The sequence below is a fragment of the Barbus barbus genome (genome assembly GCF_936440315.1).
Source record: "Barbus barbus genome assembly, chromosome: 6".
Taxonomy (NCBI): Eukaryota; Metazoa; Chordata; class Actinopteri; order Cypriniformes; family Cyprinidae; genus Barbus; species Barbus barbus.
In genome coordinates this window covers 32,955,929-32,974,209 of record NC_136734.1, presented here as the reverse complement: position 1 = coordinate 32,974,209, position 18,281 = coordinate 32,955,929, and the positions used below count along the sequence as shown (strand labels likewise).

At 39.1% G+C, this 18,281-nt stretch overlaps 1 protein-coding gene across 2 annotated transcripts; it reads left to right on the top strand.

The window, feature by feature from the left end:
• Window positions 1-160: 160 nt before the first annotated feature.
• LOC306870953 (histone-lysine N-methyltransferase EHMT1-like) lies at window positions 161-17,672 on the top strand. Of its 2 annotated transcripts, XM_079418560.1 has the most exons (24): window positions 161-283; window positions 940-1,003; window positions 1,627-2,027; window positions 2,926-3,031; window positions 3,129-3,235; window positions 3,339-3,576; window positions 3,968-4,113; window positions 4,334-4,477; window positions 5,117-5,325; window positions 5,430-5,522; window positions 5,670-5,752; window positions 5,842-5,948; window positions 6,476-6,598; window positions 6,779-6,880; window positions 7,086-7,190; window positions 7,649-7,803; window positions 8,220-8,387; window positions 11,177-11,321; window positions 11,431-11,508; window positions 11,738-11,853; window positions 11,961-12,047; window positions 12,984-13,062; window positions 16,624-16,799; window positions 16,914-17,672. In XM_079418560.1, the coding sequence occupies exons 2-24, from the start codon at window positions 985-987 to the stop codon at window positions 17,113-17,115; spliced, it is 3,189 nt and encodes a 1,062-aa protein (XP_079274686.1). In that variant the 5' UTR covers window positions 161-283; window positions 940-984; the 3' UTR covers window positions 17,116-17,672. The 2 variants fall into 2 exon arrangements, with proteins under 2 accessions (XP_079274686.1, XP_079274687.1); XM_079418561.1 differs by lacking the exons at window positions 2,926-3,031; window positions 3,129-3,235.
• Window positions 17,673-18,281: the final 609 nt, after the last annotated feature.

Below are 18,281 nucleotides of genomic sequence, written 5' to 3'. Positions count from 1 at the left end.
TATTGCAATATACATGTGATACGTGACACTTATGCTTATGTTTCGTAACGAGAAGGTAAAAACAACAACAAAAAGTTCACGAATGGATTACAGTGGGCCTGAGGTCAACGCACTTAGCAACTAAACTAAACAGTAAACGCCCCCCTTACCAGTAGAGGGCGCGGTGTGGTCACATGACAGTCGCAGGGTGCCTGTAGCAGGAAAGTGCAGAGAGGAAGACAAGCCTCTAAACTTTCGGAATGAACTGAGTTTTACAAAAATGCAAACCATCATAAATTAACGGGTAAGTATGTGCAAAGCAGTCATTTTTTGTGAATAAATGTCCCACGCCGAATGTAGTTTATGATACATGCTCCGTCTAGATTTGTGGTGGTGTGGCTGGTGTCATGCGCGTCTGTTAGCGACATTGTTTGATGTTGTTCATTGTAATTCCGCCAACAGTGAGCGGTGCGTCCGATATAAACATTAACAAATGCTGTTATATTCCTCAGTTAATAAGACATAGGAAAGCACGAGTCTAATAGGCTGTCATGCCTTTTCAGCAATTCAAAGAAAGTATAATTTATCGTTTTGTTGGCTGTGTCTCAAAATCTAGTGTGATGCCCAGACATACAGCATTTGATGTGCAAAATGTTCTAAGTAGGCAGCTTACTAGATTTTGAAACGCAGCCCTTCAGAGCACGGTTGATACATTATTTCCCCCCATCAATACCAGTAAATGCATACTATTTTTTAATCTGATCATATGTAGAATCGTTTTAATTGCTTTATTCCTGTCATTTTACATAAGTAAAAACCATTAGGCTCCAACCATACAATATAATTTACATTATGACTATATATTTGTATATATTGTTCGCGCATGTATATTTTTACATTAACTGATTATTATAAAACATGCGAATATGATCATATTCTAACACCTGTAAATTCTCACAGAGGAAGGGACTTGGAGGTCTTGGATTGCTCCAGGTTCCCCCTGCCATGGCCAAGTCCAAAAAAGGTGAGTTCATTGATTTCAAGGTTATTATTCATAATGCAAGTTCAGGTCGGTTAATGCAGCCCATACTACAAAAGGATCTGGTATTTTTTTCAGAATTGATTCACGTATCAAGTGCGAAATGCACATTGTTTGCATGCCTTAATGTTTTTCATATGTGACCCTGGACCACAAAACCAGTCATAAGGGTCAATTTTTTTAAATTGAGATTTATACATCATCTGAAAACTGTTAATCTGAACAAATAAACTTTCCATTGATGTATGGTTTGTTAGGATAGGTCAACATTTGTCTGAGATACAACTAAATCTGGAATCTGAAGGTGCAAAAAAAAAAAAAAATCAAAATATTGAGAAAATCGCCTTTAAAGTTGTCCAAATGAAGTTCTTAGCAATGCATATTACTAATCAAAAATTTAATTTTGATGTCTTTATGGTAAGAAATTTACAAAATATCTTCATGGAGCATGATCTTTACTGAATAACCTAATGATTTTTTAAATAAAAGAAAAATTGATCATTTTGACCCATACAATGTATTGTTGGCTATTGCTACATACATACCCGTGCAACTTATGACTGGTTTTGTGCTCCAGGGTCACACATTTTATCATGCTGTGGTTGTAGGTATGGACAGTCCTGCGGACCCACCGAGAAGAGGCAGGAAGACCAAATCCCTTGGTGCTGCTCCAAAAGTTGTTAAACAACAGAGTGGACTAGGCAGCACAAAGAGCCCAGGGACCGGCTTTCAGCTACTCTCTGGCCAGACATCCCTCAAGCTACCAGGTGAAAGCATCATCTCAGGAAATCATGACTCTATCCAGCAAGATAAACAAGATGCTTCAGAAACACAGAGTTCTGAGTCTGGTAATGCCACCAAGAGCATCCCCACTTTGTCCTCACCTGCAGCCAGACAGGAAGGGGATGCCCAGAGAGGGCCGGAGGAGTTTAAAGCTGTGAATCCTGCTCCGCCACGTTTGGCTTGGAAAACCATGGTTAGACCAGCACCAGCTCCATCTGCTCTGAAGGTAGCCTGCTGCTTGCATATGTACTTTCTAGTTCATATTAATGAGTCAGGAAAATGTGGAAGGCATGGATTTGGATGATCACCTAAAATGTTTGTGTTGGAGGGAACAGACTTCTCTGAATGTGGTTGGATATTTATACTGATGCGTAGTCAAATTCAAAGGGCCTGGGACAAAAACAGTTTTATGGGAGTGATGCCCATAAATGATATTTCTTATATATGTAGTACCATTCAATCAGTAAGATAAGTCAGTAAAATGTTTTCTTATGCACACCAAATACAGCAAAAATTGTAATTTGTAAAATATTATTACAGGTTAGAGTAACTGTTTTTTTTTGTATTTTTATATATATATATATATATATATATATATATATATATATCCTTCAGAAATCATTCTAATATGCTTATCTGGTGCTCGCTTCTTATTATTTTCACAGTTTAATTATACTGCTTCTTATTATTTTCACAAATGGTTGTGCTGGTTAATATTTTTGTGGAAACCATGATCGTTTTTTTTCACGATTCTTTCTAATTCTGATGATTAGAAAGTAAAAAAACAAAACAGCATTTATTAAAAATAAAACACTTATGCAATAATATATCCATATTATATATATATATCCTTATGCAATATATCCGTACTGAATAAAGTCATTAACTCTTTAAAAGTAAGGTAGTTGTTAAGTTTAGGTATTGGGAAGGATTATGGATCTAGAATATAGTCATGCAGAATATGTGCTTTATATGTATGAATAAATAGCTGTAAATGTTAATAATAGGCATGCTAATAATAAGCAACTAGTTAATAGTGAGAATTGGTCCCTATACTAAAATGTTACCAAAATCTGTCCAAAAAAGACTTATATATGTCTGTTTTTATTAATGCAACAACATAGACAATGAACATCGAGAAAAGTGTGTATGAGAGGAGTGGAGGAGTGGAGTCCTTGCGCGCACAGCATCTCAGTTTACCTCAGGAACTCAAAGACTCGACACAAACAGGTGTGAATTTTTTAGCTAAAAAGTTACATTAAAACCTCTTTGTTTAGAACACGAGAGTAAACCCAATTGCATGCCCCCTGTTTGTATTCTTCTGCAGCCTCTAAGAAGAAGAAAAGAAAAATGGGCTTATATAATTTTGTTCCCAAAAAGAAACCAAAAGTGTCCAAGAAACCGAATGTATCGTTGTCCTCTTCAAATGGGCAGGTCTGATATCTTACACATTAGACTGCTTCCATGTGTGTCAAATGAAGCCATTCATCTTGGCCAAATCTTGAACATTCAAGATCTTTGTTTCCAAACCCTGCAGGAGGGTTCACTTACAGTTGGCTGCAAAGTTATGCAGATGGCCATTGAAGAGGCATTGAAAAATTGTGTTAATTCTGAGAAACCAGAGAAGCAGGCTTCAGCGGCTGAGAGAGAAAGTGCAGCACAACCTCATAAGAACAAGGAAACAGAGGACCTTCCACAAGGCCACGCTGAAGAATACACAGAGCTGCCTCTACATGCTCTGGCTCATGAAAGCATGTTCACAGAAGTCCCCACAGGTAGATATTATCTGCACCTAAAGACAACAGAACTGAAGCCCACTTCTTGCTTGCTTATGTATTTCATACTTCCACCTCATGAAAAGTGTATACTTCCTTTCTGTTTGTTTTCATACAATAGGGTGATCTCAGAATGAGCAGAGGCAGGTTTCAGACAGAGCATTCTGACTTTGTAAGACAATAAGACCACATGGCAACATACATGCAGACCTTTTGTAAAAATAAACAACTTTTTATTGCATATTCGCTTGATTTAATACATCATCCTAAAAAAGAAAGAAATGGCAGATCAGGGAGGGTTTAGTAGCCTAGGACATTCTAGTACCAGAGGGCTAAAACTGTAAAAAAAAAAAAAACACTTTCAAGTACCTGAAGTGTTTGTGTATATCAGGTTTGCCGGAGGATAAAGAGAACATGGAGGCTGATGACACGTTGGAACCTCCACTGTGTAGCTGTCGCATGGAGGCACCGAAGAACCAGGATGTAGTAACTCTTGCTGAGGGCAAGTGCATGGCTGTAGAGAGTGTTGATGGAAAGGTAGAACATGTCATGTTTCAAAACATCTGACTGTGAAGGGATAACAAAATGAAATCTTTAAATATATTCAGACCACTGTAACAGTTTCATTCACACAGTAACTGTAGTATATGCTTTTTTATTTATGATAGCATAAATAGACTTATGTGTTTGATTAGTAAATGGTGAATTGATTTCAAGAAAGCATTAAAGAAAAAAAAAATTTTCCCCCTATCTCTAGCTGAGTTTATGTCGAAAGGTGATTCTGAAGCAGGAAATGATGCGTCCCTCTCTGAGGATTCCATTGCTGGTGTTGTGTGAGGATCATCGTGCTGGCATGGTGAAACACCAGAGCTGCCCAGGCTGTGGTTTCTTCTGCAGGGCTGTAAGTAAACCATACACTAGCTTTCAAACGTTTGGGGTTGTTTTTTTTAAAAACCTGCATTTATTTGATAAAAAATACAGTTAAACCGTAATATTGTGAAATATTATTATAATAACTGTAATAAGATCATTTTTTTTATCTGAATATATTTTAAAATGTAATTTATTTCCTGTATTGGCAAAGCTGAATTTTCAGCAGCTGTTACTTCAGTCTTTAGTATTACATGTAAAAAAAAACAAAACAACTCTTAAGTGGTGGTGTATGAATAGCTTTCCCAAAGTATCCCAAAATTAAGAGAGAATGTATACACTTTCATTCATTTTATTTTTTATTAAACAAATACATTATGGACTTGTTTTTGTGTTGGCCTTCGGATGCTGTTGTAGAAATGTGCTATTATTACATTTTATCAGCTTTTAGCAGCCAGCCATGATTAATAAGTGTTTTGCGAGGTCCATGTAGAATTCAAAAGGTGTGAGTGTGCTTGATTTTAAACATATTTGAAGTGCTATTAATTTATTTAGCGGCTACAGTTTTTTTAATCACAAAAAGTTGCACCTTTAATAGTTCAACTTGGGAGTTAAAACCCTGATACACTGTAATTACAAAATTAATATTATAGCGGTCTGTCTAATCCAGGGGACGTTTATGGAATGTCAGCCAGATGGGAACATCTCTCACCGCTTTCACCGGAGCTGTGTCTCTCTGATCAGAGGTCAGGTCTACTGCCCTCACTGCGGTGAGGAGGCTAGTCATGCTAAGGAGGCCACGATCCCCAAACCTGATTGTGTTACTGCAGTGCCAACAGCCGCTGTGCCCGTGCACAAAAGAGACACTGCCTTAATGGAGTAAGTTTAAATCAGTTAAATCAATGGAGTAAGTTAAATTAAATTTGTTGTGTTTGCTCACACTGGTTACGTTGTTGTATATCTGTTATTATTGTGTTTTACAGCAGGGCTAAATTGGACTCTGTAGCTGTTTGTGGAGTGATAGACCCTGCTAAAGAATCTCTGGAAAGCGTTTTAAATGCACTCGAGGATGGGAAGTAAGGATCTGTCCTGGTCCTGTACATCAGTGATGTCCTGATCCTGTATCATTAAATAAATGCATTAGATAGTTTATTTGACTCTTCACCATTTATAGATTTGCTTTGTTGCCTATAGTTTAAAACAAGCATTGCATATTTTTAAAGGTATAAGAAATTCAAGCTGCCTCCAAAGCAGCTTTACTTCTCTGCGAAGAGAGGAGAGCTCCAGAGGATCCTGCATATGCTGGGTATGATTTTTCTCAAGAAACCAGTCATATATATATGATGTATTAGATGCTTTGTGATTGATAACTGGTATTGTTTTGATGGTAATCAGTGGAAGGTGTGGACCCAAATTTGCGTATGGACAGTGAGAAGAGGAAGACTTCCTTGCATTGTGCTGCTGAGGAGGGACATAAAGAGATCTGCCATATATTATTGCAGGTACTGTTTATGCTAATAGCATACATTCACATTCAGAAATTAGCTGTTTCTTAATATACACTACCATTCAAAAGTCTAGGGTCTGTAAGTCTTTTATGTTACTAAAAGAAGTCTCTTATGCTCAGCAAGGCTGCATTTTTTTTACAATACAGTAAAAACTGTAATATTGAGAAATATGAATATTTTAAATATTTATTATTATTTTTATTCAAAACGTAATTTAATCCTGTGATGGCAAAACTGAATAATTTCAGCCTTCAGTGTCACATTATTCTTCAGAAATCATTCTAATTTGCTGATTTGGAGCTCAAGAAACATTTATTTATTTATTTATTTATGATAACTTTTGAAAACTGTTGTAATAGGACCTGATGAACTTAATTTTTAAAAATTATTTTATTTAATTTATTATGTTTTATTTTTTATATATTTTTTTTAAATTCCATTTTCCATGAGTACATCCAGTATTATTTGCTCTTATTTAATATTGAAGTTTGGTAATATAAATAATTTCTTTATATCTATAGGCTGGTGCGAACCTGGACATGTGTGATTCAGAGCAGAGAACCCCTCTGATGTATGCCTGTGAGAAAAATCATCTAGAAACAGTGAAATACTTACTGAAAGCTGGTGCTTCTACTGGGCATAAGGTATGATAGCCAGCCTTCAACTCTCAATCAACTGTGAAATACAAAATGCTTTGCTACAGTTAACTCGTGCTACCCATTGGTTTAATGAGGTATTGAAATCCCTAAGCCACTGTATGCAATGCGTTCAGTATGCAAGGTATTTGCATGATTAAAATCTAGTGATTTATGCCTTCTTCACAGGATATGAGAGGCTCTACATGTCTTCACTTGGCAGCCAGAGGAGGACACACAGGTGTGCTGCAGTATCTTGTCTCCATGCCATCCATAGACGTCAACTGTAAGGTAGCAGTGTGCATGAGATTGTTATATAGAATAAACATTTTTGTGTACATGCCATATTTATTTACCCCTTAAATTACATTTTAATTTGAGTTTTTTTGAGGATGATGTAAGGAGTTTTTGACAGCAAAACTACCCATTCTTAGATTCTGTATGGATACCGGAGTGCTTAATAATTGAAGATTATGGGTCTTCTTCTTTTGGTCAGGATGATGGCGGGTGGGCGCCTCTTACCTGGGCAACTGAGAACACGAATCTAGAGCAGGTGAAGATGCTGATCTCAGCGGGAGCTGATGTCCAAATAAGAGATAAGGTCTGTGAGTATTTCATCTCAATATTTCAGGTTTTTGATGCACCTTTTTCACCTTGTTTGTTAAAATCATACTGCTAAAATGGATTGCCTGCAAATAATTGCATGTCAAACGATCTGATTGTAAATCAGTTAATAGATTTCTACTTGAACATGTACGCTACCATTCAGAAGATTAATAAGTTAATACTTTTATTCAGCAAAAAGGCATTAAATTGATTACAAGTGCTCTTCTATTGAACTCTATATTCAGCAGAGAATCCTGAAAAAAACTCTTAAGCTGTTTTCAACATGTTTCTTGAGCACCAAGTCAGCATATTAGAATGATTTTTCTTAAGGATCATGTGACATTAATCTTACCAATCACAAACTTTGGAACACTACTAGTGCTTATGTATGATAGATATGCGATTTTTATCATCCCGAGATGAATTTTGCTTGTGGTCTGATGTGTTATCTAGGAGGAGAATGCCTGCCTCCACTGGGCAGCATTCTCTGGCTGTGATGAGATCGCTCAGCTGCTGCTTGACAAGAGATCTGACCTACATGCTGTGAACATCCATGGAGACTCACCTCTCCACATTGCTGTCAGACAGAACCAGCTGGACTGTGTAATGTAAATGTAGAACAAAGATAGTATACTTAGATAACTGGGAGCAAGACCCTTTATGAGCACTGAAATATAAAGGAAGTATTCATGTTATCCCAAGGTCACTTTAGGGGAAGTCAGTTCACTTGAGGCCATCTGGGTAACAAACTGGGTTTCTCTGTAGGCAAAAGACATACAAGTACAGCTCATATCTGCTTCAATTAATGACTTTCGTGTGACGATAAATTTCCAAAATAATATATTTACCACCATATTGAGCATTACAGTGTCTCCTGTTAATTTTTCTAGTCACCTTTATTTCTATAGCACTTTATACAATTCAGATTGTGTTAAAGCAGCTCCTCAGAATGATTCAATTCAGACAAAGGTTTGTGGTTGAAACTGTCAGTTGTAAAAGGACTAATCTTAAGTTTTGTCTCTAGGCTGTTTCTGTCTCGAGGAGCAGAGGTAAATCTGAAAAACAAGGATGGTGAGACTGCTTTGGACTGCTGTAGTATAAATTCCAAGATGTGGACAATCCTCAACACCAATAAGAAGCTGACAGATGCTAGGAGAGGCAGAGACAGCCTAAGAGAAAGACTCCTCTGCAGGTAATACAAGAACGCTAGGATCATATCTTTCTATTTTGCAGGGTAATATCACAGACAGTATTTTGTTACATATTCTATTTTTTTTCCAAGCATCTTGAAGATGGTTCTACAGTACTTATGGATTTAGTCCGTTTGTTTTCTGTCTCTTTATGTATCGCCGACAGACTTGATGATGGTGAGCTCAGATCTCGGTTTTTGAGACTCCTTGTGCATACAAATACAGTGGGGCAAATAAGTATTTGATACACTGCCGATTTTTCAAGTTTTCCACTTACAAAGAATTGAGAGATCTGTAATTTTCATCATAGGTACACCTCAACTGTGAGACAAAATATAAAACAAATCCAGAAAATCACATTGTATGATTTTTGAATAATTAATTTCCATTTTATTGCATGAAATAAGTATTTGATCACCTACCAACCAGCAAGAATTCTTGCTCTCACAGACCTGTTAGTTTGTCTTTAAGAAGCCCTCTTATCCTCCACTCATTACCTGTATTAACTGCACCTGTTTGAACTTGTTACCTGTATAAAATACACCTGTTCACACACTCAATCAGACTCCAACCTCTCCACTATGGGCAAGACCAAAGAGCTGTCTAAAGCCCGGCTCACACTGTGCGATTTTGGCCACGATTTGGTCGTCTGAGACAAATTTAGAAAATCCTAAAAGATTCCTATAATCCTAGGCTAAAATCGGTTGTCTAGATCGCTGGTTTGACATGTTCTCCGACAGCCGATTAATGGCCGTTGCGATAAATTTTTTCCTCCGATTAAATTCTGGCAGTGTCAGAAGATTTCAGACACTTTCCTGCAGTGTGACATCTCCTACGACGACCGTCAAACCAAGAACCAATAGGAGCACTGAACTTGATGACGCAATTAGCGCGACAACTTCAAACTTCAACTTCGTTATTTGTAAAAACAATATATGTACAAATTAAAGTTTACTTAGTTTATTTATTAAGGGGCAGGATGTTTAAACTCGAATAACAAAATTACCTCAAGTTCGCTCTGTAAAACTGGAAGTCCATAAAGTCCTCTTTTGCCCAGCCATGACTTGCGCCACACACGTCGTCTTTTTCGGGGGATTTTTAACATCAAGGCATGTAATTAATAAAACTAACGCTACATGTTGCTGTTGTTTGCTAGCTACCATTATAGCGAGAGAACGCGGGTCACGTATTGATGACGTAAAACTCCGGACAAGTCTTCTTGAGTACGTCCGTTTTTGTCGCGTCTTGACTGTCGTACAGTCTGACATTAAGACAACTGAGATCCTACAGTCTGGCATGGGGATCATGTTCGTACAGTGTGACAAGCAACAATCGCAAAAGACTATTAAAAATCGCACAGTGTGAGCCTGGCTTTAGGACACTAGGGACAAAACTGTAGACCTGCACAAGGCTGGGATGGGCTACAGGACAATAGGCAAACAGCTTGGTGAGAAGGCAACAACTGTTGGCGCAATTATTAGAAAATGGAAGAAATTCAAGATGACTGTCAATCTCCCTCAGACTGGGGCACCATGCAAGATCTCGCCTCGTGGAGGTGAGGGATCAGCCTACAACTACACGGGAGGACCTGGTCAATGACCTGAAGAGAGCTGGGACCACAGTCTCAATGGTTACCATTAGTAACACGCTACACCGTCATGGATTAAAATCTTGCAGCGCGCTCAAGACAGCACATGTCCAAGCCCGTCTGAAGTTTGCCAAACACCATCTGGATGATCCAGAGGAGGCATGGGAGAAGGTCATGTGGTCAGATGAGACCAAAATAGAACATTTTGGTATAAACTCCACTCGCTGTGTTTGGAGGAAGAAAGAGGATGAGTACAATCCCAAGAACACCATCCCAACCGTGAAGCATGGGGGTGGAAACATCATGCTTTGCTTTTCTGCAAAGGGGACAGGACGACTGCACCATATTGAGGGGAGGATGGATGGGGCCATGTATCGTGAGATTTTGGGCAACAACCTCCTTCCCTCAGTAAGAGCATTGAAGATGGGTCGTGGTTGGGTCTTCCAGCATGACAATGACCCCAAACACACAGCAAAGGCAACTAAGGAGTGGCTCCGTAAGAAGCATTTCAAGGTCCTGGAGTGGCCTAGCCAGTCTCCAGACCTGAACACAATAGAAAATCTATGGAGGGAGCTGAAACTCCGTGTTGCCCAGCGACAGCCCCAAAACCTGAAAGATCTGGAGAAGACCTGTATGGAGGAGTGGGCCAAAATCCCTGCTGCAGTGTGTGCAAACCTGGTCAAGAACTACAGGAAACGTCTGACCTCTGTAATTGTAAACAAAGGTTTCTGTACCAAATATTAAGTTCTATTTTTCTATTGTATCAAATACTTACTTCATGCAATGAAATGGAGATTAATTATTCAAAAATCATATAATGTTTTGTAAGCTAGAATTTGATACTCTTTATTGACACTGCTATTGAAACTGCTATGAATTGCAAGTCCATGTACTGTACTCTAATGCAGTATTTATCTTGATTTAATCAGTACTGCATCTTTTCAAACCAGATTTTTGCAGCTTCAGGTCCATACTGAAAACCAGTGAAAACTGGCTACAGCTGAATCAATATTCCATTCATTTGACTTGAAGAAATTTGAAGTATCCACACATTTCTTAGTCTTCATTCTGCTTTTCTTTGTGCAGCTACAAAGTCAGCTGTCATGCCCATGTGTGAATGGCCTTAAAATATATTGAATCTTTGGCACAGAATGTGGGTAAATATTTTATGTGATTGTGGGTCTGTTGTGCGTTGTGTTTCAGAGATGTGTCCCGAGGCTATGAGGACGTCCCTGTGCCGTGTGCGAATGGGGTGGACCACGAGCCCTGCCCCAGCAACTTCAAATATGTTCCAGAGAACTGTTTTACCTCTCAAGTCAATATAGATGAGAACATAATGCACTTACAGGCAAGAGGCTTAGAGGCATAGTGTCAAAAGCCATAACAAGGTTAATGCTGTTATTATAACTATATGAAATGCTTGTGTCTCTCTCTCTTTCTCTCTCTCGCTGGAATAGCACTGCAGTTGTAAAGATGACTGTGCATCAAGCAGTTGTATCTGTGGCCAGCTCAGCATGCGCTGTTGGTATGACAAGGTAAGAGGCTGCTAGTGCTAAATTATTCATTTTAGCAAGATAAATGACATGGTAATGATACAGTGACATAAAATATAGTTGTTGCCAATCCCAGGTCTTTAGCAGCTGTTTCACAACATATTAATAGTCACCAACCATGATTGTGCTGTGCGTGACCATATGATTAGAGGAGGATTTTTGTAATGCTTATTATTAAAATTAGTAGTATTTATGATTTCTTGGTGTGCAGGATGGCCGCTTGTTGAAAGAGTTCTGCAGGGATGATCCACCCTTCCTGTTTGAGTGTAACCACGCCTGTTCCTGTTGGAGAACGTGCCGAAATAGAGTGATACAGAATGGCCTTCGGTAATATAACGAATTGATGTATTATTGCATATTCTCTGAATATTTGGTCAACTCTGAATTTATGTACTCGCATTTTTCTCACAACTGTATAATTTTCTCATCTTTAGGGTCAGACTGCAGGTGTTTAGGACTGAGAGGATGGGCTGGGGTGTCCGAGCACTGCAGGATATTCCTGAGGGAACTTTCGTATGCGAGTATGACCCTCTCTTTAGATCAGTTGCTTTACACACAAATGAACACAAATCCACAGCTATATTCAAAGGCCTCATAACTTTTCCCAGTTGTCTGTTATTTACTGGATAAGGATTTTTTTTTTTTAGCTCATAATTTTTACCCAGTCATTTTTTAAGGCTTGGCACAACTAGGAAAAATTATATTTGTTATAAAAATTCCAGGTGCAGAAAAGGTACTTTTAAAATCATATATCCAGGACAGTAGGAATCGTGGTTCTATAAATGAAAAAAATATTGATATTAAGTTATAATATTAATATAATATATACATTACTTTATTGGAATATGTGACCCTGGTCCACAAAACCAATTGCTGAGATACGATTATTTGAAAATCTGGAATCTGTGGGTGCAAAAAAATCTAAATATTGACAAAATCGCCTTTAAATTGGTCCAAATGAAGTCCTTAGCAGTGCATATTATTCATCAAAAATTAAGTTTTGATATATTTACAGCAGGAAATTTACAAAATATCTTCATGGACATGATCATTACTTAATACCCTAATGATTTTTGGCATAAAAGAAAAATGTATAATTTTGACCCATTCAACGTATTTTTGGCTATTGCTACAAATATAACTGGTTTTGTGCTCCAGGGTCACACACATCCATCAGTTTTTTTTTTTTTTTAAACAATTCTGTTATCTTGAGGATTACTTGGAAGTTTGCTGAGGCCCATTTTAAATGGCTATTATTATAGTTGTCTCTTCATGTTAACCTGCTGTTGAATTATTTTAACATCTCCTACTGACTCCAGTGTCAAGGATATTAATTTAATGCCAAATGTGCTACAAAAATGAAAGCCATTAGGGGAATTATCAATTATTCAGACGTGATTAATCTCATGCTGTTTCGGTCCAATACTTGTGCCCTGAGGATTGTTCTCTGTGTCCAGGTTTGCAGGTGAAATCATTTCAGATGGGGAAGCTAATGTTCGGGAAAATGACTCGTACATGTTCAACCTAGACAATAAGGCAAGTTTAGAGATTGGTCTTGTTAAAATTCTGCTAAAATGTAAGATTATCATTTTCGCAAGTGAATGCTTTTCATTCATTTTTCGATTTTTAAGATGGCGCCGCTGATTTTTAAGATGACGCCGTCCGGGTCGCTCCACTGAGATTTTGCTTAAACTTACTTTTTTACCTACTTTTACTTTCTCTTTTTACACATTTCACGTCGGCACTGATCACCTACAACATAGAAACACTTTTGGACATTGGAAACCGCTACACCAACCTGCTTCAGGACACTTTATCCACGAATCCTGCGTGGCCTCTGGAGATTCTTCGGAACGCGGAGACGAACAATAACCCCCCGAGGCGACGGATCAAGAAACACCGCGGGAAGCGCGCTGGAATTCGAGTCAGACTCAGGAAAAGGGCTCACAGTCCTCCTCTTCCAAGCATTCTCCTTGCTAATGTCCAATCCTTGGAGAATAAGATGGACGATCTTAGAGCCAGGATTAGTTTCCAACGGGACATTAGGGACTGTAACATCCTTTGTTTGTCAGAAACGTGGCTTTCGTCCTCGGTCCCGGACACTGCTGTAATGCCGAGTGATAACTTCTCTGTCTTTCGGACGGACAGAACAGCAGAGGCCGGTAAATCCAGGGGTGGAGGAGTATGTTTCATGATCAACAAGAAATGGTGTGATCCCAGGAATATCTCCATTCTGTCGCGTTCCTGCTCGCCTCATCTGGAACATCTTTCCATTATTTGCCGCCCATTTTATCTGCCCCGGGAGTTTTCATCGATCATTGTTACTGCTGTGTACATTCCACCACAGGCGGACACCGGCTTGGCTTTGTCTAAGCTTCACGATGTGCTCAGCGGCTACATTAACAAACATCCTGACGCTGCCTTTATCATCGCGGGGGACTTTAACAAAGCCAACCTCAAGCAGGTCATGCCGAACTTTTATCAACATGTATCCTGTCCAACTAGAGGACCAAACACACTGGATCATTGCTACACTCAGTTCAAGGATGCCTACAAAGCCCGCTCACTGCCGGCTTTTGGCAAATCGGACCATGCCACAATTTTTCTAACACCGGAATACAAACAAAGGCTCGTTCAGGAACCTCCGGAGCAGAGAGTAGTGACGCGCTGGTCCTCCCACTCAGAGACTATGCTGCAGGCGGCGCTTGATGACGTCGACTGGGACATGTTCCGGACGAGTTCCTCTGACGTCAGCGAGTTCACGGATGTAGCATTAAGTTTTGTAAACACGCTAACCGAGCAAGCTACAGAAACAATAACTATAAGGACATTCTCCAATCAGAAACCGTGGGTGGACAGATCAATCCGTGCCGCGGTTAACACACGCACTGCCGCTTACAATGAGGCTCTTCTGTCTGGGAATACGAGCGAGTACAAAGCATCGTGCTATGCTCTCCGTCGTGCAGTAAGAGCCGCTAAACACAGATACAGAGAGAGAATTGAGTCTCATTTCCAGCTCAACAACTCTCGACGGATGTGGCAGGGACTGAGGACCATCTGTGACTTCGGAAACAAATCCTCCGCGGAGGTGAGAGCAGATCCGTTGCTGGCCGACGAGTTAAACATCTTCTACAGCAGCTTCGATGGCAACGGCGGCGGCGCGTCAGGAAGCAGCAGGCAGAGCAGCGATGATCCTGTAATCACCGTATCGGAGGATGAGGTTCGGAGGGCGTTAAAGAGAGTGAACGTCAGGAAAGCAGCCGGTCCTGATGGGATAACCGGCCGTGTTCTGAGGTCCTGCGCCGATCAGCTCGCTGGTTTGTTCACTTCCATTTTTAACGAATCCCTTGCTACCTCCGTGGTTCCCACTTCATTCAAAAAATCCATCATTATCCCTGTGCCAAAGAACAATAAACCCTCTTGCCTGAATGACTATCGCCCAGTTGCCCTCACATCTATAGTCATGAAGGTTTTTGAGAGACTTGTAAAGAGCCACATCTGCTCCTCCATCCCTGATACTTTGGACCCTCTTCAGTTTGCCTATCGCCCAAATAGATCCACGGACGATGCCATTTCTCACGTTCTCCACTCTTCCCTCACACACTTGGACAGCAACAATGGGAATTATGTACAGCTGCTATTCATTGACTATAGCTCAGCTTTCAACACTATAGTCCCCATCAAGCTGGCATCTAAACTCACAGACCTCGGCCTAAACTCCTCACTCTGTGACTGGATTCAAGACTTCCTCACCGGCAGACCTCAAGTGGTGAAAGTTGGCCAGTTCACCTCAAACTCCATCACTCTGAACATAGGAGCCCCACAGGGCTGTGTCCTGAGTCCCCTGCTCTACTCTCTCTACACGCATGACTGCGTGTCCTCTCACAGCTCCACATCCATTGTCAAATTCGCTGATGACACTGTGGTTCTGGGCCTCATCTCCAACAACGATGAGACCGCATACTTGGATGAGGTAGAGAGACTCTCATCATGGTGCCAGGACAACTGTCTCTCTCTGAATGTGGGGAAAACTAAAGAGCTGATCATGGACTTTAGGAAGAGACAGCAGCAGCCCTACTCTCCTCTCAGGATCAGTGGGACCCCTGTGGAGAGGGTGAGTAGCTTCAAGTACCTCGGTGTAAACATCTCCGAGAACCTGACTTGGACTACACACATCCAAACACAGGTTAAGAAAGCCAGGCAAAGACTGTACCATCTGCGACAGCTGAGGAAATTCAGGGTCTCACCAGCAATCCTGAAAACTTTCTATTCAGGGACCATAGAAAGTGTACTGACTCAGTGCATCTCAGTGTGGTATGGAAACAGCTCCAATCAGGACTGCAAACTACAGAGAGTTGTGCGCTTAGCTGAGCGCATCTCAGGGTCTGCTCTCCCCTCTCTGCAGGACATCTATCTCAAACGCTGCAAAAGTAGAGCTGTTAAAATCTTCAAGGACTCAAATCACCCTGGTAACCATCTATTCACTTTGCTTCCATCTGGTAAGCGCTTCCGTAGCCTGATGGCAAAAACTGAGAGACTTAGGAGGAGCTTCTTCCCCCAGGCCATCAGGCTCCTAAACTCTAACTCGGTGTCATAATATCACTTGACTCCATGTAATATCACCATATCAATAAGTTATTCATAATTTTTCTCCATGTAAATATCATATATCAATAAGCTATTCATAATTTTTCTCTACCTCATATTGCTGCTATTCAAATACCCTGTACAACTTTTTGCACATTATTTTTTGCACATTTCTCTCATTACTATTTGTCAACAACATACTGACCTGCACATTTATATTTATATTTTTTTTATCTTATTTTATCTTATCTTTTATTTTATTTTATGTTTGTACTTCTTCTTAATATTTGTATTCTTTATAATTGCACTGTCCTTGGAGCGGACCTGACCTACATTTCACTGCTGGTTATACTCTGTATAATTGTGTATGTGACAAATAAAACTCTTGAATCTTGAATCTTCATACATGTTACCTTCAGGGGGCGCTAATGTATATATATACAAATTTGAATGGAGCTCAAGCACAGCTCATTTGGATAGTGTATTTAATGGTGATTTTTTTTCATCTAGGTTGGAGAGGTCTACTGCATTGATGCCCAGTTTTATGGTAATGTTAGTAGGTTTATGAATCACCTTTGTGAACCCAATCTATTCCCAGTGAGGGTGTTCACCAAACACCAGGACATGCGTTTTCCTCGAATTGCACTCTATGCAAGTAAGGCTATTCAAGCTGGAGACGAACTTGGGTAAACCTTTATCATTTTTCTCATTGTTTATTTTATTTATCCATTGACACATTTGTAATCAAAATAATTCCCCACGTTGCTTGAATTAAAACTAATTTTCTTTTCTTTCATCAGGTTTGACTATGGTGATCCATACTGGCAAATCAAGAAAAAGTACTTCCGTTGTCAGTGTGGCTCTGCAAAATGTAGATACTCTAAGACCGTTCTGGGCCAGAACCACGCAGGCAGCTCAGTCCGAGCGCTTGGTGATCAGACTGTTGCTCAAGTGGAACACATCCAGTCAGCTACCACAGCTATAGCAGTAACTCAACCCTGAGCCCTTCACACGTACAACAGGATGTGCTGAGACCTTTAACGTATAAATATTGTTAGGAGTGCAACGCATCATTTCCTGAATCTCAGCTCCAAGTAAGGACACTTTGTGCAGAGATACAGCATCATTTATTTTATCACCACGCTGTTGAGGGCATTTGTAATAAGACTTTTAATCAAAGGTGTTTTGGGCCTTTTTTTTTTATCTGAATGCATGTCTCACAAAGTTTTTATCTTCTTAGGATGATGGTGAGGCTCCTTAATTGTATGAGATATAGGCACAAGCGTATTAGACTTATACATTTTTAAGCATAAACTATTATATACTTGGCATAAAAAACAGGGTTTTAGTTGATTATCATAAGCAAAAAAGAGAGTAGTAGTAGAACAGATGGACAAGTTCTGCTGGCTTTTTTTTTTTTTTTTTACTCCGTCTTCTCAGGAGCAGAGATCAGGGCTGTTTTCTAATCAGTTTTCCATGTATTAACATTTAATTATGAAATGGTTACAGAATTTTAAATATCATGCCTGTGAAAATTAAAGCTTTCAGTGATGGTTTTTATTATTAGTTTGATTATTTGTAATTTAGCTGTGGCATGAACACACACACACACACACACACACACATATATATATATATATATATATATATATATATATATATATATATATAAATAAATAAATAAATACTTGGCTCAAAACAAATTGTGCGCTTCAGTGAAATTCAGAGTGTGTTCTTTTGAACTTATTAACCAAATAATTCTGAAAAAATCAAAGAAACCTGAAAAAATCTAACAAGGTTATAACAAAAAAATTCTTATTGGTAAAAATAAGAAATGTTTGTTGAGCGCCAAATCAGCATATTAGACTGATTTCTGAAGGATCATGTGGAGCAAAGGCTGCTGAAAATTCAGCTTTCCCTTCATATGATTAAAATTACATTTGAAAACATATTAAAATGTAGAACAATTATTTTAAATTGGAATATATCGCAACATTCCTGTTTATCAGGTAAATTAAGCATGAGACTTCTTTCCAAAATATTAAAAACCAACTAAAACAGCAGTGAATATACCAACGTATTTAGTTGTAGAATTTACAAACATATTGTAGTATTTATTGGATATTCAGTACTGAAAACAGGTAAAAACTAATGCACTCAAAAACAAC